The 24,804-nt window shown below is 44.0% G+C and overlaps 1 protein-coding gene across 1 annotated transcript; it reads right to left on the bottom strand.

Annotated features, from left to right (window-relative positions):
• Nucleotides 1-11,007: 11,007 nt before the first annotated feature.
• EDEM1 (ER degradation enhancing alpha-mannosidase like protein 1) lies at nt 11,008-23,828 on the bottom strand. Its single transcript, XM_082321825.1, has 12 exons — nt 23,140-23,828; nt 22,983-23,055; nt 19,911-20,014; nt 18,908-19,079; nt 17,543-17,726; nt 16,838-17,012; nt 16,143-16,263; nt 15,519-15,689; nt 14,834-14,907; nt 13,760-13,856; nt 12,831-13,016; nt 11,008-11,938 (listed from the first exon to the last, which is right to left on the bottom strand). The coding sequence occupies exons 1-12, from the start codon at nt 23,547-23,549 to the stop codon at nt 11,849-11,851; spliced, it is 1,857 nt and encodes a 618-aa protein (XP_082177951.1). The 5' UTR covers nt 23,550-23,828; the 3' UTR covers nt 11,008-11,848.
• Between the last annotated feature and the right edge of the window lie 976 nt (nt 23,829-24,804).

Raw genomic sequence — 24,804 nt, 5'->3', positions numbered from 1 at the left:
TACAGAGAAGCTTACCCAGCAATACCACCTTTTATTTTGAGGTTCTGTGATAACTGGCGACACAATGACAATAATTTATACAATGTTGAGGGGTTTAATTGCTATTTTACAGTCATTTACCTTTACTTTAAAACTAAGAAGGCTATCACCAAATATAATTACTCAGAAATAAATGTCAAGCTGCCTAATGACTTGATTATTATTTTTTTATTTCCTACAATATTTTCCCTTTACACAGCCAAGCCCAGGACTGAGTAAAGTCAATAGCAAAAACACCCGCTGACAGCAAAGGGGGACGCAGTCTGTAAAACTTTATGCACAGTGCCATCAAGATTATTTTCCTCAGCCTACCATATGACAAACTGTAGCACTATAGGAAAATAAATCTTCTCTTGTTCTTGCTTAGAAAAGTAATATCCCTCTTGAAAAAGCAGTGATAAATTATGCAGTACCCCCCTCTCAAAGCACCCCTACCTGAGCTCCAAGGTTTGAAACATCTGCCTATGCCTGCACCGCTTTTGGTTTGTACCAGCCCTGCTGTCACTCGCTGGTGACCATTGGCAGAAGCCACAGGACGAGGAGGGATCCTGCATCTCACGCAATGATTAATGTCACTGTTTCACTATGGATTGCCATTAGAACTGTTTTTGACTTCTCCTGGGGCTGGAACACTACGTACGTCTCCTAGTTTTCTCTCCTTTTTATTGTTTGCATTTATCTTTTTTTTTTTTTCCCCAGGTTGCATCCACTTGCATCTTTTTAATTATCTTTTAAACAGAGATTAGTCTCCTCCTTTCCTCAAAACTAATTCAGTCACAAGCTGTTGCATCAGAAGTCAGCCAAACCACAGGCTTAACCTCAGGAGTCTGCTGCAGCACTTGCCTGCCCTGTCCCCTCTGTCCCCGTCTGTCCCCAGGGCAAACAGGCTCCTGGTTTCAGCCGGGAGCCAGTGTGCAGCGGTCGGTCCCCGGGCCGGCTCTGGTGGCAGCAGCTGCCCTCCCCATGTGCCGAGCTGCCCTGGCAGCTGCTGAGCTCGTCTCCAAAAGCCCTCCACGCTTTCGAGCTACAACCATAAATGTTTTGACACAAGAGGGTGAAATACATAAAAAGAGATCCTCTGCATTCTTTCAGTATTAAAGCCTCAAAACTGCTCCTGCAATGAATTCACTGAACATTTATTGCAGCAAATCCCAGTGAAATCCCTGGCCCTAGGCAGGAGGAAGAAAAGGCTAAGGCAACACACTGGAAAACAAAGCAGAGACTTGTTTTATTGCATCCAACCCTGTAACACAGACGGCAGCACCACGCCATCCAGCACTAACCTGCTCAAAACCTGCAGGGACCAAAATAATTACGCACCAGAAAATATTGGGCCAGGGAGGGGATGGATGCATTCAGACTGTGCAAATTCTTCAAAACTATAACTTTTTTGTACAGTACCTTTGGGATGGAGGCAGGTGTTGCTCCCACCAGAGCCCCCAGCCACTCCAAGCCGGGCTGCCCAGGCTGCCTGGACCTAGGGACGGGACCAGCTCTTCATCCACAGAGAAGGATTTTTTTTTTTTTCTATGAAAACTGGTGTACAGTGTATCAGACTAGATTTTTTTAACAGTAATACAAAATGCCTGGAACAAATTGATTTTGCTGCTCCTGCATTTATTATGCAGGAAGAGTTCTCCCTAATTAGATAATATTAGATTTCTTGGCTCACACAAAGCAATTCAGAAATAAGACTCTCATTATTGATAGGACAAACCATACAAAGAAACTGAGCAGGGTTTAATAATGCAGAAAAATATTAAAAGGAGAAAGGTTTTAATTCTTAATAAGTAGATCCATGGGTTTCATTAACCAGCATTCAAGATTTTTTTTTTTTAGGGTCGCTTTTATTACCTAATTAATTAAAGCCTGACCAATAAGATAGATTAATGTAATGGAATCGCATCTTGTATTAATAGCAATACTAATTAATCACCAAACTGAAACATTCCTCACTCGCTGAAGAGAAATCTTTCCGGTGCTAAGCTAGAGACCACTGAAAAAGAAAAAGGATGGGCTGAGCACATTTTTCTTCCCCAAAACATGGTTTGGGGGGAGCTGGGAGGAGAAGGCAAAGCTGCAGCTCTGCCAGCAAGCAGGACGCACGACGTGGGCGGTGACATGCGTGTGACATCACACCCCTGCCATTGCACAAAGGTCTAGCATCACCCACAGCGGATGAACATGGCCAGCTCAGCTGAAAAAAACCAAACTATGGAGTTTTACTGTTTTTAGAGTCTCCAGGGCTTTTGTTGTCAGCAAAGAAGCACAAACCTGCACACACACAAACAGCTGCGATGGCTCCTGCAGAGCACCGTCACATCTTGTCCAGTTCCCCTTTGCATCCCAACAGATCTGCCCTACAAAAGCCATTTGCTTGTTTTGCTAACAGGCAGGCAATCAAAATATAAATGTGCACTCAGTTTGGGATCATCAGGATCACATTACAGCACAGGTCACCCACGAAATTGCTACTGTATATTTTTAGCCCCAGTGCACGCTATCAGACAAGGCCTATGTTTTTCTTTACCTTCGTACTGATCACTAAATCGCTTCCTTGGTTCAAAAAGTTCTGGGGCTCATTTGTGCGGTGTCAGTAGCAAAACAAATTCAGGTTCAGTAATCCTCCAACCCTAATAATTGTGTGTCAACAGAAGTGAAAGGCCACATTTTTCACATTATGAATAATACATTTTTAATAGCGTTTTCACTTCTGAAGTTTTAAATGTATCACCTTAAACCCCTTTCCACGGTCGCATCCTTGCTTTGCCCCTGTGTGTTCTGTCTCAGTGCAAATGCATTCCCAGGATGAAGGCAGCCATGGATAAATCAAGACTGTACTGAAACACAGAGGACCCCACTGTGATCTCCATTCGTACATGAACTGCCCAAACTTCAATGAATCTCAAAATTAACATCAGACCTCCTTTCTTTCTCCTTATCGCACATTTTCAGCCAGCACCAGATGCTGAGATTTCAGGATGTTTTAAGATGAGAGCCATTTCAGGAGCTGAGGAGTCATTAACCTTATCAAAGCATCCCCCGTTAGGAGCTGCTTTACAGCAGCTGCAGAGCCACAACACCCATTACACCGATTACGCCGATGTTTGCAATTAAAGCTGGTTTTGAAGGATTCAGTCCTGCTGCAGTGCCTGGGGCTGCCCCAATGTCAGAGGAGAACATCAGGTTCAGATCAGACCCCTCCTGTGCAGCCAGCACCACTCACCACAGCCTCCGTGGTCACCATGAAGATCCCAGGCTGGCTGAGGCTGGTGGCACCTCTGGGGGTCGCCTGGTCCAAACCCCTGCTCAAGCACGGCCACCCAGAGCTGGTTGCCCAGGACCATGCCCAGATGCTTCTGAGCATCCCCATGAACAGAGACTCCACAGCCTTTCTGGGCAACCTGTGCAACCTCAAAGAGAAGGAGGAAGGTGCAAAGCACCCGTGCAAAGAACTGACCTAACTGATACCATGGATTTGCACAGGGAAGCATGGCCCCACCGGACCTCCCAGCTGCACACGCTGGATTTTAAATCTTCATTTGCAATATCCTCTCAGGAGCATAAGACAAAGAAAAGGGACATGCACTCACCCAAATTTTCTAATGAACAGGAATTTTTCACATCGACAGGTTGAGCACAAACAGAGCGTTTCCAGCCCCCAGTCTGCCAGTGTTTGATCAAGGTGCCCCGTGTCCTGCTCCCACCAGGTGATCACAGGTACGAAGGGTCATACCGAACAGGTATTATTCAAGGTTTCTTCTAGCTGAAGACTGGGACGCTGCTATTGTTTGAGCTTCACATGGGTTTGGCAGCTACCAAGATCTGAGGAGAGGTTTTGGGAAGGCTGCCCTTCCAGCTCCCCCACAGACAAAGACGATGAAGCTGAAAGCCAAGCTGTAATAGAAGCAGCAGAGAGAACCTTCCACCTACTCCAAGGCACAATTGCATCCATGCCATAATTTAACTATTTTCAGGAATTTCACCCATTTTAAATGAAAAGCATCAATTCCAGTATCCTTAAGGAGCTTCTCTCTGGGTTTTTTGCAGGTCAGTGCCCACTGGCTCTGGCTGGTGGCTGCTGCAGCAGCAAGCAGCAATCAGTGCATCGCTCCCACGCAGCCCAAGAAATGTCCAGAGCTTTCCCAGCTGAGCCACGGCGGACAGGACGGGGGCACTGCCACATGCCCTGCTCCACAGGCGGCAATACCAAAGCCTCTCATTTCCAGCGTGCCTCAGCCCACCAGCCAGCACCTGCATCTCTCGCTATCCAGGAGAGCAGCCGCCCAACCTCAGTGACCCAGTGAGCATAAAACTGCCATCAAAGTGTCACTAGCTCTTATTGCAGCTTCGCATAACATCATGCAACCTGCTCTGCCCTGGCAGGCAGCAAAGGACTTCAGACTGTCAGTCTCCAATCATTGTGCAATTGGGTGTAAAATGTACTGAATGGGGCTTATATAGTGGGGAAAAAGAGAGGGGAAAAAAAGAATTTAAAAAAAAAAAGGAAAAAAAGGCTAGAAAAAACCCCAACAACCCCAGCTCTGTTGGATCTGATTTTTTTTTCACTGAATTATGGATTAATTATTCTTACTACACTCCGCAAAGTACCATACTGCTTAATGACAGCACATTAAAATGGCAAAAAGCCCGCTGATGTGCATAAAATGCAGATCCAGGCTCTGCTGTGGTGTATCAGTGCTGCACTCAGCTGCGGGTATGGAAGCAAAAGGAAAGGAGGAGTAATCATTTGCAAAAAAAAGAAAAAAAAAAATCTGTAGCTACCGCATAATTTGTTTTTTCATTAAGCAGCATCCAAGAGCAAGGGGATATTTGTTCTGTTAAAAATGCTTATTTAAAAACTCCTTTTAGAGTTAATTTTTCCTCCTGAAGGCTGCTTTAAAAATCAATCTCCTCTGTAAAAGAAGAAAAAGCAATATTTTTTCAAAACAGAGTTTTGTATTTCATCTGAAGTTAACAAAACGCAGCTCCTTGACAAAACCATATAATGCCAGATTGCTAGCACTACTGTTACATGATGAAGATAATTGATTCATGGTACTTTTCAAGAGCTATTAATGTTACGAATTACTTATTCCACCAAATGAACATTATAAAAAATTAATAGTATGCAGATTGCCATTATTGCAAAAGCCTCTGGGCCTTACAGGGCAAGTAATTTCAATTATTCAAAAATATTAATAAAGTAAAATATTTTTATTTTCTCTTTTTTTTTTTTTTTTCATTTTTCTAACCTGGTTTTTCACATTTTTAGAACACCTGCCTTGAGTGTGCAAATGCTGCTGCATTTTGTAATCTGCCTCTAAAAATGTGCAATAATGTCCTCCAAGGAGAGGTTTGCCAAGGAAGCCGTCAGTACGATCTCTGCTCTCCCCAAGGGCAGGGGAGGTTGCTGGGGCGCTCCCAGCCACACTCATTGCTCCTCGTGGACACTGGAATATGGTGCCAAGCCACAGCACACTCAGGAAGCTTCTTTATACATATTTTTCATTTGAAACAGTGGGTGAAATAATTTGAATTTAAATATACACTCGATGAATGCTTACACTGACGTTGCAGCATGGGCAGAGACTTCAGACCGATTTACGCTGCAAGGCCAGGCTGAGCCGTGTGGAGCTGCCTCTCTGGGGAGGGAGAGAGATGGACAAGGAGCGGGAAAGGTCTAAACCTCCTCCAGCTCCTTCCCCAACCCAGTAAATCCGCACCTGATCAAAAAGCATGGAATGTGGCTGTTCTCCCAGTTCACCCAGCCACCGCAGCAGCTCCTAACCCAGTCCGTCGCCCAGTGCCATCGGTAGCGTTCCTGCCTGTGACTTGCACAGCTCGCAGGAGGTCGGTGCATCTTCACCAGTTACAGGTTGGGACGTACAGGTACCTTTTTCACCCTTATTAGCACTACCTAAACAAAAAATGGCTTTACAGAACTTCCTAGAGTTACTATGTTAAGAATCAAACCTGCTGGCTCCTCCTGGAAAACGGGAGCAACCAACCCTCGTCACTGGAATGTCAAGTTGTGCTAATGAGGCTAGAGCAGCTCTCCCAAGCTGTCATCTTCTGTAGCCATGCAAAATTTATGGCAACAGAAACTGCATTATCTTGGGGGGCAGGGGGAAGATGCTTTTCAATATAATCTTTCCAATCAAATGGCCTTCTGATCAGTATAAGTTAAGTGGGGGACAAATAAGGCAGAAGGAGTACAAAGCAGCTTTCACCGAACACTTGCTGATCTCTTTTAGATGAATAAACGATACGAGTGGTGGTCAGTGAAACAAAATTTCTCTCTAAGTTTCAAGCAAGGACAAAGGTACATGTTTCTAGGAACTAGAGGAGATGATTTTTCCGCACCCGCGGGGAGAAGCACAGCGAGGGAGCGGTGCGGCTGGGACAGGCTGCTGGCAGCACCACACGTCTTTGCCTTTCACGCTCATCTTTCCTTAACACTTTTCAGCTCCCCCTAAAGGAGAAGCAGTGCTCCACAAAGCTATAAAACTACATTTTTCCAACACTCCACCTTCAAGATATTACTGTTGTCTTGCTGCTATACAACAGACAGAAATCTTCAAACAGTGGCACAAGAGTGGTCTCTGGTGGAAGCAGATCAGACCTACAGCATTGCCACCAAACGCACAGGAGCCCAAGCAAAAGACCTTTGTCCACAGCTACCAGAAGTCACTTCTTTTTAGCCGTAATGCTAGGTTAGCCTGATGCATTACACCCTAAAAAAATGAGTTCTCACACACACACTTTCAGACTGTAGATCTTTTATCACATAAAATCTTACTGTACTCAAATCTGCCAGCAAACCGAGAATGGGAAGAGTGGCTTTTCTGAGATATTTTCTTAAATGTGGACTTAAGAGAAACTGCAACCAAAACACTCAGTCCCACTTCAGAGCTGTAACACATTGACCAACCGCCTGACAGCAGATAAGGAAGCAAGACAAGATAAGGAAAGGGAGCAAATAGTAGCTCAGGGCAGCGACACCACTAGTAAATGTGCAACCACAGTGAACATTAGAGCCCTGGTTCTTTCCCCAAAATCAGGATTTCAGCCCACTTACGCTTACTTCAGAATTGAAACTTGGAAGTCTGAGTCCAGCAAAAGTAGCATTAGATGGGCAAAAATCTCATCATCTGAAAATTCAGAGGAACTTTAAAAACATTACAAACATTGAACATCATGTTCAATAGACTTTTCCTCATAACCTGGAGTTTGATCAAGACAGACAACAGAAAGTGCCCTGTCAGCTTCAACAGCCTTTGAGTCAGGACTATGAAACAGAAAAGAACAGAAGAGATACTGTCAATCAAAGAGAAAACAAATCCAGGAAAACAAAAAAAAGAAAAAAATATTAAAGTGATGGTCAGATAGCTTGTTTCCACATTCCTCTGTGTTTAAATAAACAGCATGAGCTATTTCCCAGGGTACAGTTATCCATAGACTGAAAAGAGCCCAGTAAGGTTCTCGGTGCAGAATTCCCACCTGCACTAGGCTCTTCATGGACCAACTTGGAGAAAGTGGTATTAGGAAACACCAGCAAGTAGGTCCGTACTTAGACTCAGCTACCTGCTCACGAGGTCAACTGCTTGATGCTACCACACTTCATTTCTTCATTCCACGTCAAATCACAGATTTCAGCACAGGCTGCTCCTCGAATCATTATCCAGGGACAATGAAAGAGGGATGGGGGAGAAGAAAGAAGCTTTTTGTTTTGGAGGTGGGGAGGTTTTTTGCTTTTTCCTGCAGTAATCAACCATCCCTTGTTCTAATTAGATGAAAATCCAGCATACATAAGAAGGCATCTCATATCTAGTAACCAAGGCAGATGAACCTGACAAGAAAGCCCTCACCAGAGAGTAATCCCTTCTCCAAAACATTAACTTACTTTGTGTGCTATTGCAAGGATATGGTTGAGAAGTCTCATTTCCCCCAGGGAAAATAAAAGCTATTTCTTGCACACCTCAATTATGCGTTCCTGAGCTAACCAGGTCTAAGGCAAAGACAGAGCTACGTTATTCTTGGAGACAAAGAACTGGTAAGTTCTGGTTGAGGCAGTCTTTTCCTTCCTCCCCAAAATACCCAGCAGTATGCCAAGCCTCTAAGAAAGTGGAGTAACATGGTATTTGCTGTAATAGACAGCAATGCTCTTAGCAGAGACAGTTCATGACTAAGGCTGGCTCATAAAAAGTCAATTCCCAGTCTACTGTCTTTGGGGCACAGAGTCAGACTTACATTCTCCACACACAACACGACTGCTGTAGACACCTACAACAGAACTAGAGAACTGATTGGGGACTTTTGTTACTGAAATAAGAGGTCTTGAGCTCTTCAGATGGGCCAAGTCACGGAGAACTTGAATGAGAGCCACAAATCTGCTTGAACACAGACTTCAAATATGTTTTCCTTTATTCACCCTTACTCCCAGGTCACCCTCAACTGCTGAAGTTTTCCTGTCTGGTGAATGGCAAAGATCAGGTATGCACACTCGAACACATCTTTTCACTGCATTTGGGAGATCACCTGCAAGCTTCAGATGGCCTTATAAGAACTACGCTATAAGAAAAACACACATAAAAGTGGTCAAATACACCATTTTTTAATTCAGATTCATAAAATTTAAGCTCAGTTTTGAAAATTTAGGACATTTCATGACAGAGCATTTGGTCCTCTTAAAAGTTTCCCCATCCCCAATTAAATACTTCATGGAAAAACAACAATTAAGCATACATTGCATTTTTAATTAGGAAAAATTTATATTGCACATTATACCAAGAAATACAAAAGTCTGTTTCAGCAAGTTATTCCAGCAGTGTTATCAATTTCATTTTGGTGTCATTGATTTATACAAAAGTTTTAATTTTAGTGCATAACATATGCCCTGTCATTACAAAGTAAAAATGTATCAAAGCGTTTTTAAAACAAAGAGGAAGAAAAATTGGCTCCTTAAAGAATACAAAGCCTTTTACCACGTAGTTGCCACCAGTCTCCTTGCAGACAAAAACTGTTCCTATGGAAAGATGACTGTCAGATCACCTTGGCAACAATTTCAATGCAGTTTCTAATGAGAAGCTAACCACATACTATTTGGCACTGTAACTAACGGTCCGAGTCACTAAGGGCTGAAAGGCTGCAATACCCGCTCATACCGTTCCCATTGTACAGCTACCTCTCACTCTATTTCTGGCAATATATGAGAGGGAAAAGCACAGTGGCAGAACAGTTGTGCAACTTCATTATAGTTGTGTAATTCTCCGAGGAAAACTCTGAAACAGATTTCTGTGTATAACACTTGGCTGGAAGCCTTATCAGGGTACAGGTGCTTCAGAAGGCACAAACACTGAGAGGCAAGTGCAAGGTATATAATGCATGTTCAGAGAGCTAAACTGCAAGTCGGGAAAAATCATTACCAGAAGCAGCCACCAACACACCTAGGGCAATGTCCATCCTGGCACCTGCTACGCCCCGATTTTAAATGGCCAGTTGTGGAATGCTGCGTCTGGCTTCCACACTACCAAGCACTTCTCATTTCAGAGCTACAATCAGAAGATCTGGCCCAGTAGCAGCATTTCAGAAAGCCCAGACATTTTTGCTTTCTGCCTCCCTCAGTCAGCAGAAAGCAATCCCTTTATCGTCCTGCAGTTCTTTACATGTTTACAAACTGAACCATACCTGCATGCCCAGGCAACGCTTACTGGTTAAGAAGCTATACCTTGAACCTCTCCCAATACCTCTTTGGATCATAACACCTTGAATTTACGTTTTGCTTTGAAATAGGCAACTAAGACATTCCAGTAATAGGTTTGCAAAGCCAATTCTACAGGGGTTGGAATTGCCAGCTGCCTCAAATATCAAGGCAACCAATTCTATTGCAATGCTTTGGGAAATCTTAACATATTTCCCTCTCCCCCCTCCAGCCCTCTCCCCCCTTAAAACACACACAATAAGACTAAGAAGACAGGATCATTATTTTTTTTTTTTTTTTGCCTGAATACAAGATCCAACTATCATGGAATAGAAGATTCTACAACGAAGTCCCTGAGATGCATCTGTATACTAAAAGATTCAAACAATAACCTCTTCAGCACTAACTTCATATTTATTAGAAATGTTTTGAGTTGCAACATATGGTTTATGAAAACCGATGTTGTTATAAGAAGGTGAAAATACAGCAGATTAAGTTTGACCTTATATTTAAGCCTTAATTTAAAAATAATGAACCCAACAGTAACATTCAACTACTTTAACTGTAGTCAAAAGTAAAAAGCATGTAAGCAACAGGGAGTCACTGAAAAAAACCCAACTGTTATATTTAAAGTAAGTTGTTTTGGCCTCAGTTTGTTTTCATCCCTCAATAGCCCTGCCTGACTTTAACTGCTTTCTTCCTGAAAGTTCATAGACAGTTATTCCTCAAACATATCTGAGCTGTATTTCAAGATGGTGGGGTGAAACAACACCATTTTTTCACCATTCCTCACTGGAACCAAAAGGCACAGTTTACAGGTACAGTATAGCACTATGGTCAGCATCAATAGCTGCTGCAGCCACAACCCTGTTATGATGGCACGTACCAAACTGTCTTGTGGCAGAGGGAAGTCAGCATACCGCAGGCTCAGTCCTCTCACTAACTCAATCCCCAGGGTGACGCAGAGCCAGCCCCTAACTAAACTGGGACCAAGAATAAATCCAGCCCACAAGTATTCTTTGGGCTGGGCACAGCAGTTGATATTCTTCCAGTATCTTTAAAAAAAAAAAAAAAAGGGGGGGGGGGGGAGAATTCATCTCATATATAAGTTACTTTGGAATCCACTGTATTTTGTAACTAGCTAATCAGAAATACTTTATCCACCTTCCCAAGCAAGCTCAGTTTTTCCTGCTAGTGAAGAAAACTTAAGGCACTAACATATTAATGCTGTCAGGAATGTGAAATAGTTTGTTCTTCATGTACTGTTATACCAGTTCTTAGCAGCATCTCTCCTGAAAAGGCACTAGATACGTGGCAAACAACGAAACTTTTGGAAATTCTGCTCAGCTAAGCTATATAAAGTTAGCTGCTTGGACAGCTGAGTGGCTTTGCAATTTCCCCTTCCCTCCCCCCCATTCCCTTAGAAAAAAAGGCACCTGATTTGTTTTATTACTGGTTTCTGTAGCCACAGGCTCTTGTGACTGTGCAGTTCTATACAACTGTGTATATGAGGGACATCATGACTATACTGATAGCTTCTTATATGATCAGGAGTTATCTTTGTAAGATACTATTCTAGATAGAGCGTTTTTGTTTGAGCAAAACCCATTACCAGTGGGTTCCTACCTGAGTAGTACTTAAGGTTGTGTATTGCTAGCCAGAATAATTCAATGATTAAACTTGGTGTAAGAAATTGCACTGTCCCATTCCTTCCCCAATCCCAAGATGATTTCAAATTAAATACTAGACCCTTTTCTAAAGGGACATTTGTAATACAGCTACGAAGAGGTAGCTAAGTGGCACATGCCAATTTTCTTTTTTTTTTTTTTGAAGTACAGTCAGCCTTCATTTGCAACAACGTTTTTCATAGGAAGTCTTAAAACAAGAAATCTCTATTCAGGTGGCACATGGAGTTACCACAGTTCAGAAGACAGAACTCGTAAGAGAACTTGATCTCCCTTCATGTCCATAATTGAAAACTAACAAGCATGGGGGATACCCAAGTGACTCAGCATATGCAGGTGTGTAGCTGAAGAGGAGAGGAATGTCTACAGCCAAATCCCATGCTCCTCCTGACATACAATAAAAGTTACTCTGAAGAACCATTCAGATCAAGCCCACCATTCGATCAATCTGTCTCATGTAGTTACTCTTCAATGGCAGTAAGTATCTCCTCTCATCAGGAACTCTGTTACACTGTTAACAAAATGAGAATATTTTTAAGAACTCAAATACAAAAACAGGCAGTCCCATACCCTCTGTAATCTAGCAGGCGTTTCAGCATCAGTAACCACAGATTTCCTCTCAGTGCAGAAAATTGTACCCAATAGCACTTTTGGTCCCGACTCTCCCTCACTCTTTGTAAACTTACAGCACAAACCACATAAATGAGCAGCAAGTGTTTCCCTAGTGCAGGCTGCAAGCTTCCAAATACATGCCAAACTACTGCAGCTTGTTATTCAACTGAGACTTCCTTCACTATGACAACTGTGAATGTTTTTTAAAATAATGCTCTTTTTCTGCAGGACTGGGGGGAGCAGGAAAGGAACCATGCTAGAACCTACTAGCAGAGATTTTAAAAAATTGTTCTGTATTAAAAACATATCTATTTTGGTTGGTGATGGGCACTGGATCCATAGCTCTGTATTCAGTTGATGCCTAGCTAACAAAGGTCACCTTTACATGCCTCAAAACCATTCTCAGGGCAAAAAAAGCTCTGTTTAAATGACCCTCTGCTTTTCTCTTCCCCCATCACAGCAACACTGGAAGATTTTAAGGGCAAAGAAAAGGGGAAGGGAAACATAATTGCAAATAAATTAAGAAAGAACAAACTAATTGCTGCAAAATACTTCAAAGGGGACAGGCTTCACCTTCAACATAATCACTCTCACATTATCCCAGTCCATTTATTCCACTACTGAAAGTGTTTTTCACAAGGGAGCTTCTCAGATACTTGACATTTATAAAGGAAACACTGCAGAGCCCTAAAGTAACACTTCCAAATGGCTCTTTTTTCTACTGCCTAATCCAGTTCAACATACATCCCTTCTCCAGCAACACAACCATGAAGACTCTGTGTATTCCTTACGTTAGAACTGAAGTTGACTGCCTTTAATTCATTAGGCTTAATTTTTTCTGCGCTGTCCTCTTCTGCAGGGAGGATGTCTTGCCACAGTGAGTTACGAAAACGTTCATCCACAGACACAATATGTCCCTCAGTAGTAAACATATACTTATTTCCAGATTTATGCAGTGGATTCTCTTCATCAAACAACTAAACAAGAGATGGAAGAGACAGCTATAGTATGTGTGCAACATTCTTCATGTCCCATCAACGGTAAGTTAAAACGCACACACTCATGCATTTGAAGTATCACACAAAAAGCATACCTTTTAGTGCTAAATGGGTAACTACTGTTAGAGCAAATGGAAATAAATAGTTTTAATGCAAGAGATTTATTTTAACAGTTAACAGGGGAGAGCAAAAGAAAAACTTCTCACACAACTTAAAATGCCCTTATTTTTCTAAGCTGCACTACGCAGGCATTTCTAGGCTGGCATCCACTATTTCCATTCAGTCACAGATTTATTTGTTTTTCTACACTAAAGGAGATTGAGAACAGTAGCTTAAGCAGTGTTGGCTGAAATGCTTTCTCCTGTGACTGCCAAAGCCTGATGGGGAGAAATCGGAGGCTGCTGTGAGGCAGGCAAAATGGCTACAAGCAGTAATTTAGCTCAGATCTGAGCAGTAGCTTCCTTCAGTCTTGCTTCCTCTCCTTTCCAGCTCGCCCCAAAAAGAGCTGCCAGCTCTCCAGCCAGCAGCTGCCCAAACCTCCGAGATTAGGGTAGGGTCAAAGAAAGAAGAGCTGCGCATTCTCCGATACACTCCAATAGCTAAACCCCTTCTTCCCCAGAGCACAGCAGTTTCTAATTAACAACATCCTGCCTTCTCGCTGTGCCACGTTTGCGCCCAGCGCATGCAAGAGAGTATCTTTGAAATGAAGAACATATACATACCAGGTACAAATATTTACATGTTTCACTGAGAAAAAAGCTCTCCATTCGATCTTCCTTTGTCTTCTCTACAACGTGGTGTAATGTGGCATAGCCACACCTGCAAGATTTAAGATTAGCTTGGGTTTAGTTCCCACGCATTCTGATCTCAAAGTGCTCCCTAGATATTCCTTAACTTCAGACCATTCCAATTGTCACTAGGGGTGAAGTTAAAATGAAACAAGTCTCTTTTACAAGTAAGCACTGATTACTGGCTTCTGGTATTCTGATGACACTGTAATCACTGACCCTGTGGCTCATCTATTCCATTGCCCAGATTTATTAAGAGTCTCTCAAAGCAGTAAGATACCCTTCAAGGCACCCTGCACAAAACAGGGGATTCCCCCATACTGAGCACATGAGAAACCCAGGTCTGGAAGCCTGGTCTCATGCAAAGGTTTCTTCCCGAGCTACCTACTCTTCCCTCCCACCAACACTTGACAAATGACGAAGCTGCAAGCTGTCACACAGTGCACTTGTAATTCTTTCAGTCAACGCCCTACACAGCATCTGAATCCCACTTAACTGCAGAATGGCACTGTTTTATACTCTCCTATGGTTAGTACAGGCTTGTCTACACAATCAGTAAATACCAACAGTTGAATAAAAATTTGCTATCTTTCCTCTGAGTCTTGCAAGAAGTCTTGAGATGAAAGCTGATATGCAACAGCATCTATCTTAGAGGCCATCCCTCCAGTTCAGTGAAACACCATGGGCCCATGAGGTTAGATATATTCTTGTAGGATCCATAGAAAAAAGAAAACCTACTGATTTTACCAGGTTTTAGCAACTGATCATGAAAAATGCATTTTGAAAGGTAGTTATAAAATTCTGAAGGCATAAAGTTGTCACTGGACTATAATTTCATTTTCAGATGAGAAAGAAATAATTGTTCAATATATATATCATCACTTGTGGCTTTCACGGAGGGTTAGGTTTTCTTGTTTACCTACATTTGGCAGACTGGATTCTAAATATTTACACAATAAAATATACGTATATAGCAGTGAGAGAAGACAAAGAACATTGAAGACTGACTTTGCTTTTGTATATTTTTCCAAACTCTGCAGAATATCCATTCCCACATGAAGGTAAAATGGGTTCTTTGTGGCCTAAATAAGGAAGACAGACAAGAGTTAGAGTCAGCAATTTTGAAATCTTGTAAAAATAACACTTACAACAAAGGCCTAGTAGTATCAGATTCTTGTGTATTACAGTAAACTTATCTTTATAGCAACATGACTTAGATTACTCTGTGCAAGCTTCTCACATTTGCTTTAGTGCAAATCCTAATAAAACTTGTAGTAAATTCAAACTCTCTGATAGCTTTCTTGCAGCCAGAAAGTTATTTTAGTTTACTGTATCTTCTGCCAGCTGGAGACTGTGCCTAGACAATTCAGCAAGGAAAGCTATTACATTTACTTCAACAATTTCTGTGAAGAAGTCACAAGTCTCTACCTTGTAAAAATCTGCCAGTTATTTTTTAAAAGGTTTTTTAGTCTCGTTTTTGTCTGTCTCATAAAAAAGGCTATTTTTCAAGAGAACAACATAGCAACTACATTGTATAACAATCTACTGCCTGAACAGAGGCCTCTGTATAAGAACAAGCATATCCAGAGGTATCAAATTGTAGCAGGGCAGAGGCTAGGGGTAGAAAAAGTGACTTTCTGAAAAAAACCATTTTTGCCAAAACATGAGCTGTAAGCTCAGAAAAGTCACGTACCTGATAAAGAAGATATGTGGATTCCACTAACTCTGGCCTCAGTGGATAAAAGGGAACATCCGGTGCTTGCAATTGCCAGTTGTATCTTTCTGGGAGAGCTCCGTATCTTTTCCATATGGCATAATAAAAAGCATGGAGACAAATAGCATCTTCCACATCTCCTATCAATACCTAGGCATAACAACAGCCATAAACATGCACACTTAGTACTGCAAGCCAGCAAATTGCTTTCTGCTCTGTATAAGGACACGCCATATAATAAAATACTCCCCTGATAAGGAGAGACAAAAAAATACCCCTACTCAAAAAAAAGCGCTAACATATTAATTCCTTCACACTAAAAGCTCAGCCTCACAGCATGATATACAAATGCTGAGGTTAAATGAGGAAAGTTAGAAGTATCTCAAATCTAGTAGAGAGCAGGCCAGGCCTTCCACTATTGTTATGCTGATGCAGAAGCTGAACCACCCTAAGACTCTCGTATCAGAGTGGCCAGGCGTAAACCCACAGGTTAAAGCTCATCTCAGAAGATATGTTTAGACTCATTGACAGCCTAGGATTAGAATGAGCTTTTCTGACACCCCTCTACTGTGTTGTTCCTTCTTTAACAGAATGAAAGTTTACCTGTAGTCCAGGAAAAAAGGCTTGCAAAGAGTCAATCCACGTGTTCATCAGCTGTCCTGTGAACATGTTCACATTAACGTACAAAGGAGGGTCACCTTCACCTTCATTGCAAGCTTCTCGACTGCCAAGTAACAATAAGCATGTGCAAATATTCACTATTTTAGAAGAACACAATGCACGTTTCATTTCACAGCACTGCCACCAGCAAAGAGAACGTGCCACACATTTGTTGTGCTAGACTCAAAGCCATTTTGAAAAGAACCAAAACATCAGTCATGCTCTCAGAAAAATTAACTCATAAAGGTATGTACATCATATCCTAAAGTTATGTTGGCAGGATCTCTACTAAAAAGTCATGCTAGGTAAGATCAGGCCTTAAGAAGTACTAAACCAGCCAATTTAATACATTTCCTTTGCAGTTCTACAGCCTTCTCTCAACCTAACATTTACTAACTTGGACGGTAACCAATTTAGCTTCTTTGCCCCAATAATGCTATACAGATCAGTTGACTAAAGAGCGAAGGGAACGTTAAAATTTATTTCCTGGTGACTACCAGAGAAATAAGATTTTGGTTCTTAAAGAAAAAAAGAGAACACAGATTTTCCAGAGCACGACACAAAACACTGTACAATCTCTCATATCTTGCAGGAGTACTCATTGCTTAAGGAATTGATACTCATATGCAATAACATACCCTCTTCTTAAGTGGTTCTGAATGTTCCGATAAGCATCATTGAACATATCCAAGTCTTCCTTTTCTCCAAAGAGGATGTAAGACTTCAGAAGGTATTCATAGAATGAATCCGACCCTGCTCCCAATCCACTTTGCTTTCCAACCCAATGACCAGTTTGAATATTCACAACATTTCCTTTCAGAACAGACAAAAAGTTTACTCTAGAGTTGCCAAGTACATCAGAGAAAAATAATCAAGAACCAGAACTTAGAAATATTACATCTTCAGAAAGTCTTAAGGAGGAATGATCAAAAATTACTACCAAAATAAAGCGTTACACTGCATTCATCCAAGGCACTAGCACACACATGCTGTTGTTTTAAGCACTTTTAGTTATCTGCCAATCTAAATTATATTAATGGGGATACAAATGCAAGAACTTCAGTTTCATTTCCCAGTTTCATGAAAAATTTGTCTTTGGAAACCTGTGCCCTAAGAAGTCATTCAGATACTCTATTTTTCTTACAAAATTACTTAGTGCCATTTGGTCAAGAGAAACCATGAGTACACCAGGAGAGCATGACTTAAGAGCTACAGAGGAAGCAGATCAACAAAGTTTACAATACATGAAAGAAACCTGTAGCATGATGGCATTCTGCTACAGGAGACTGAGGTAGGTTAAAACATGCAGCCAGTCAATATAGCATCACCTCAGAGGAGATTACCTAGCAGTCCAGTGTTATTGTTCCTGAGACTCCAGAGTGCTTTGACAGCTCTCCTGGCCACCCATTCAAACGTGGAATCGCCAAGCAGCCTGCTAAGGATACCAAACTCCACCAGCAAGGAACCGGCTCCTGCAGTACAAGTTTCATTATTGCTGTCTGGAGGTACCCCCTTCTTCAGATTGACCTGTGAAGCAGGTAGAGAGGGTGCTAACAGCAAGAAGGCAGGCTGCACCTCATACAGCTGTGCTCTCATCTTCAGCCTTATATTTATTAAAAAGCCTTTTTATTATTTCTTGCAATACGTAGCATGCAATGTGTATATAGTTAGGAAGCCAGCATATCGCTGCTTGGTCAAAAAGCTTTCCTGAAGAATTCCTGAAATTCATCTTTCAACTTTATAACATCATGCTTAAGGTGGGCAATCCTAATTTTGCTACTCTTATACTTGCTAATCCTTCCAAATTTCAGTCCACTTTTTCATCATTTCTACTAACATTCAGGTTCTTCCAAGGGTGATGCAAGTACTGCTTCCCCTCATTTAGTGTTCTTGAAACCAAGAGTTTCCTCAGTGAATGCTCCACAACTTCTCCACAGAACAAAATGCTGAGAAGTTACACCACCCTCAACTGTTTTACCAGACTCCGAACAGAAGTGAAAGTTCACGTTTCTACAGCCTGACAGGACTGGAGGAAAGGCAGTGCTGCTGTCCCCAGAAATTAAAAGTAATCAGGCAAGTGCTAATTAGTTTTACAGTTTAGAGTTGTTCCACTAGAACTGACATCCTTCTCCTTGCAAACCACATCTGCTTAAAACAAGAGGATGCAGTATTCAGGAATATCCCAGTATTCTTGAGTACTCACTAAGCAGTATTCAAGAAAATGATAAATTCCAACCCGGTATGACAAATATTTTAGATTAGCTTTATTTTATCACAATTATCTTAGTACCAAGTCACCAATAAAGTCTCTTTCCTAGGCTATTTGCCTTTACAGCATTTCTTGTTAACCTTCTTAATGACAGCATTGTTTGTTGCTGCGTGATATATAGGAAGAAAGCACAGGGCAGAGTACGTTCCAGCCAAACAGCATGGAAACAAATGACTACTGACCCGTACGGAACAATATATACAGAGTGAAAAAAACGCCTAAAGAAAACATTTACTAGACATAAGGAGCAACTTATATACCATCCATGTCACCATAACTTAGCACAGTTTCCCCCCATACCATTTTAATGTGACTCAGAGCAGGTTCAATACCCCAAGTGCACATACAAAGGCACACACAAGGCACAGAATTTGAGTTGCAGGACAGGTGAGTTACTACTTTTAGATTATTTCCCCACTGTGCTGATGCCCTCACTTACCCGAGGATATGGAATTCCAGTTTTGGTGTTCTCAAAGGCCGGAAGTAGTCTCACTGCTAGGTCATGAGCCATATGCAACAGTTCATTGTCATAATCCTTAATGGTCATATCACCAAAAGGCTGTTTGGTGTCTGTAATTATTATGTGGGCAGAAAGCAGGCTTCCCAAAACCCTATGGGAAAAAGAAAAGATTTCAGTTTTTAAATCTGATCTGAACCTAGTTCTTCAGCTAAATCCTTACCAGTATCACGTTTAACAGAATTATTACTGTGTACACCTTACAGGTGCTACAGAAAGAGATCTGCTTTTTTCCCCACCAGCAGTGAAAACATCTAGAAGTCATGTTGCTTCTCACCCACAGTAATTCCAAAATCTGGTTATGAAAAATTTAGCTAACCCAGTAGCTCCTTACAACATACCAAGTCTATTTATGAGCGAAGACCTTGCCCCTGCAAATGGCAGTAAGGTTGTTATATGAATTTAGTATTCAGAAAAAAGAAAGCCTAGCCAAGTTAAGCAGCAATTGAATAAACACTGTTTAAGACATTCAGAAAATGAAGCTGTTTAAAATCAGACAGTATCTTAAACTCATCTCCAAGACAAACAGGCCTGTTTTTCATCTAAAATGAAAGCGAAAGCAAACAGAAGGTCTACGGAAGAAAACCAAAACAGGGAAAACCTGCCAGCAGGGTTGTTTGTTGTGCACAGATCTGAGTCTCCGCTGCAAAAGCAACAATAAAAAAGTAGTAGTCTGCAAGCCAAATACAGTTGAGACTACCATTGTATCACTGCTTCAAGTCATACGTGACTCATTACAATTATTTTAATTATGAAAGGAAGCAGTATTTTCATAAAAGGTTAAAAAAACAACTTACTCAAGGAACAACTATGGAATAAAGCCTACCAAAGACTTATCAATGATTTTACTTTGGTTCTCCCATATGTGCACACCAAGTCTTTAACCTGGTTACTGTTTTAAAGACAGAAACTTAGAGCGACGTACCTGATTGTTGCCTCAAAAACTTGGACTGTTGAGTCTTTATCAAATGAAACTGTGTCAATCACCAACTTCACTGCTTTCTGGAATTCTGAGGAGTTTCCCATTACCTTTTACATAAAAACAAAGCTATTTTGTCTAACCGTTGCTTCAGAAGAGGGTTGGGGAAGAGAATGGAAAGTTCACATTTTAGACTAACAGTCATGGTAACTACATACAGAACAGAGTACTTCAAGCTCCTGCTAAACAGACTTTCCAGAAAGTTACCCATCCTACTGACACGTAAAAGTGCATTTTTTAAAAAGTATGTTAAAACAGAGAAAACCACAAAGATACATTTTTGTCCGTTTTACTAACCTATGCATTCATGTACTCTTCCACCCGCAACATCAGCCTTGTGGGTGATTTCTTAGAGCAGGAGTCTAAAAACACTCAGTGTGCTAGATCTTAAGAGTTTTAACTGCTTAAACTATCAGTTTAAGAGTTAAGTTTAGCTTAAAAGATAACACAACTTGCAGAACAACGAAGTCTGATTTGACATTTATTTGACCAGGGGAGTCCAACCTTTCAGGCTGCTGACTCAACACCGCATGCCATGACCAGGAGTTCCCTCGTGCCAGTTTTCTATAGGTATACCTTAGCAACTGATTTCCACTATATCCAGAGATAGATGTAAATTCAGCCCCAGCTTCAAGGAAGCAGGAACGTGGAAGGAAAACACAGGTTCCTGCTTGCATAGGTTCATGGTAAGGCTGGGTGTATAGGGAACCTACCCAGCTCTTTAACCATCAAAGCACCATGTGCCAGCCAGCCTGCTCTTTCCATTACCCACACCTAGTGGGAAAGCATTCACGTGCTTGATCTGAGCAGATGAAGAGCAAAACAGGCCTTTGCCATGCAGAAGTCTCTGAAACACATGAGACTCTAGGAACCAGAAGTTTTATATTTGAGAAAAAAAAAAAAGTTTTATATTGCCCCAAAAGGTGTGGATAGGACACTGAGCTACTGGCAAATGAGGATGGGAAGGCAACTGTTTAGCCACCACACCATCAGCCACACAGCACGGCTCCCTAACTGCTGTTTCAGTTAAGACCAATGTTTTCCTCACTTCCTGCTTTCAGTTCTGTTTATTATTGCCACGTTGAGTTAAACAGCTGAGACCTCCTCACCACAGAGCTGCAATTCCACTGTAGCAATGGGAAGTATTTTATAACCCGAAACGCACGTACAGTCCTTGCACACGCCACCTTCTGCACAAGAGGAGAGAAACGCACCAGTGCATCGGTGGGCCCTGACACTCCACAAGGCCAAGAATCTGCTCCAGCTGCAAAATGAGACTAAAAAAACCTAAGAGGGTCTCTAATTATGCATAAGGAGTTCAACAAAGGGGCTCTTCTCCATGATACCATACTACTGGTACTACTAACGTAAAACTGAGTTGCTTCTCACATTATCTTCAAATTTTATCAGAAATGCACATGATGGTCTATTTTAGCAGGCGAGAAGTAGCTTTACAGCTTTTTCCCCTCCTTCCTTTCACCACTCTTCATACAGATTTATGTGTCGGTCAGGCCCTCTGTGCCAAGCAAAAGAATCAGAGCTCTTACAGTCATCTTGAGTAAGATGAACTCTCCTCCTGACATATCTCTCAGCAACCCATGCATGTCCCCATTCAAATCCACCCTTCCTGAACACCAGAGTGATGGTGATATCCTGAAAGAGATCTCACCTGAGCCTTGGGGAAGACCTCCAAAATTTCCTCTCTTCTGGAAATCTCTGCTGATGCATCTCCAAATACTCTTATCCTTCCCTGCATGTGTAACGCTGCTAGCTCGTGATCCAGCTGTTAGCTAGTATACACCCAGCACCACCTTCTCCTCAGAAGATTTAATAACCTCTCACTTACAAACTCTTAGACATTCTACTTCGTATTGCTGAAGTTCATTGCAATTTTAATTGGTTCCTCACGATGTCATCTCACCTGCTCTTCACATTAAGAATTGATCTCTACTTCTATCAGCAACTCTGCATGACACATCAGGACTTTTTGCATTAATAACATTAACACGCAAAGACTAAACAGCACTGGTCCTTGGAAAACACTGTGGAGTAACTCCTTCCAGTTTGAAACTTTCTGTTGCTGTCTTCCTTCAACTTCTCACCAAGTTTCTCTACCAAGTACCCCTCTTCTTCAGCTCCACTAGCTTTTCTTTTTTTTTTTTTTAAATATGGAGCTGATTCAAGATATCAGATTTACTGTGGTTTTCAGTTCAACCTCAGAGCAAGGGACAACATCAGTGTTGTTCAATACCAGGGGAGGTGAACCTAGCAATACCCATCTTCAAGAGAACATTGAATGAATGAACGCTGTACTATCTCCTCATTTTCCCCTTTAACTCTTTCCTTCAAAGTCCGCTCCAGCATGCTGCCTGCTGTCGAGGCGACAGCTCATGACCATGCTCCCACCTCAATCCAACCATCCCACAACTGAGACCTGCAGCTTCCCAGCCCTTCTAAATGAAGCTCTGTGCCCGAAAGCAAGCTTCGACTCCCAGTTTCCCACACCAGGGTGGGGAATAAACCACCCTGTGAACTGCACCGGGCGCCCATTTCACTGCTAACAGCCGGAGTAACAGAACGGAGCAAGCGACACTCGTGCACGTTCAAGAGCATCTGGGGATTCTCGTCTCTCAGAGCCTCTCGTCGACAGACTTCAGCCTTTCAGACCTTTATGTCTGTATCCTGCTAAGGCACTACCGTCAGAGTTTAATTAGCAGAAGAACTGCTCTTTGGCAACGCACCCCAGCTGCGTTAATGAACCTTTAAGCTCACTGCAAAGTTCGGTTTGCTCATTCCAGCTGCCGACCCGGATCTCCTGAACTTCCCCCCGACCGAGGCCGAGGGCCGACGCAGCAGCCCCGCGCCCTCCCGCACAGCCAAGCGCGGCGACCGCAGCCGGACGGACCGACGCCGTCCCTGCAGGCCCACTCATCGCGGCGCTCGGCCCAGGTGTGGCGAGCACCTGAGGGCCGGGGCAGGTTCCGGGAGCGCCCCAGCCGCCTCCCCCCGCGGACTCACCGCCAGCGTGTCCAGCGCGTCGATCAGCGTCAGCGAGTAGTTTCCCAGGACGTCGTTGATGTTGAGGTTGGTGCTGGAAGAGAAGAGCCGAGCGTCAGGCCCCGCCGCGCCCGCGCCCGGGCCCGGGCCCACCGCCCCCCCCGGCCCGGCGACTCACGGGTCCTGGCGGTCGGGGCCGCGGCCGCGGCAGTGGAGGGGGTCGAGCTCGTCCCGCGGGAAGGCGTGCTGCATGTAGCTATCGTAGCCGAAGACGAACATTCCGCGGGCGGCGTCGCGCAGCCGGGCCCGCAGCTGCGGCGGGAAGGCTCCGCTGTACCGCCGCTCGTACTCGTCGCCCCCCGCCGCCCCGCCGCCGCCGCCGCCCCCCCGCAGCAGCGAGCCCCAGTGCGAGGAGCCGGGGCCGGCGGCGGCGCCGGGCGGGCCGAGGACGGCGGGCGGCGGCGGGAAGGGGAAGGGGAAGCGGCGGCGCAGGCAGAGGCCGGGCGCCAGCGCGGGCAGCAGCGCCAGCAGCGCCTGCAGCCCCAGCCTCAGCAGCAGCAGCCCCAGCACCAGCGACCGCCATTGCATGGTCGCCCGTGCGCCGCGCGCATAGTTTAAAGGGGCCGCCCGCTCCCCCCCCCCCGCTCCGCCGCCCCGGCGCGAGGCGTCCCCTTTAACAGCGGAAGGGAAACGCGGCCGGCGGCCGGCACAGGGCCCGCCCCGCCCTGCTCCTATTGGCCGAGCCGAGGCGGAGGCGGGACCAGCCTTCGGTCATAGGGCGCGCAGCGACGTCACTCAAGGGCCGAGCGCCGCCGAGCCTTAAAGGGCCGGGGCGGGGCGGCCGCCCGCGGCTGTCGTGGCACTGCCCGGGGGCGGGGCCAGGCGAAGGGGTCAGGCCCGGGCCGGGCCTACGGGCCGGGCCTGGCACCCGCGGCTCACCGGGCGCCCTCGGGGGAGGCGGGGCAGCGCTGCCCGGCGCGCGCCTCGCCGCCCTCAGGGATGGGGCGAAGAAGGGGAAACGAGAGTTTTCCCCAACGCCACCCCCCCCCCACGCCGGTGAAGTTTGCCATCCGTTCCTCCCGCTGCTGGCACGGCCCAGGCCCGCTCACCCCGCAGCCGGCACCCGGAGAGCCTCGCCGTGACCCGCAGCAACGCGACACGGCTGGGGCGCGACCCGCCCTGCGAGGGGAGGGCAGCAGCTGGGAGCAGGCCGTGCCGTGAGAGCGGCGGAACCGACGGCCGCAGGGCTGGGGCCGCCAGATGGGAAACGGAGCGACGGGGGCGGTGACAGCAGCGCCGAGCACACGGCGAAACCAGCGCTTGGTGTGGCACTGGAAGAGAGCAAAGAACAAGCTCCGAGGCAGCTGGAGTTTCCAGAAAGCAGCATAAATAGTAAAAACTGACAAAAGCCACTTGCAAATTGTAGATATGAAAGTGAAAATAGAGTCAGACAGTACTGGTGAAAGAAACTACAGCTGGGGGAAATAAAGAGGAGACACGCATCTCTCAGCTACCCCAGAAACCTTAACAGCATCACTAGTAACCGTGGCTGTAAGCGCGAGTGCTTTATTGCTGAACTGAGGACTGGTGTTCACTCTAGCATTGCATCCTTTTAGCAAGAAAGTGCATTATTTGTTACAAAGCAATTTGAGGGAAATAATATGAAGAATCCCTACACAGGGGAAAAAAATATTTGAAGACTGTTATCACGCATAGACAGACAACCAGACATTAATGATTTGTCTTCAGCCTGTATTTTATACTTTCTATTTCAGAAGTCAGATCTTGCTCTTTGTTCTCCAGTCATTGCAACAGAAACAGTAGAACAAATAAATCTAAAAAA

The sequence above is a fragment of the Platalea leucorodia genome (assembly GCF_965183815.1).
Source record: "Platalea leucorodia genome assembly, chromosome: 9".
Classification (NCBI taxonomy): Eukaryota; Metazoa; Chordata; class Aves; order Pelecaniformes; family Threskiornithidae; genus Platalea; species Platalea leucorodia.
The sequence above is the reverse complement of the archived record's forward strand: the minus strand, read 5'-3'. Positions and strand labels throughout refer to the sequence as shown.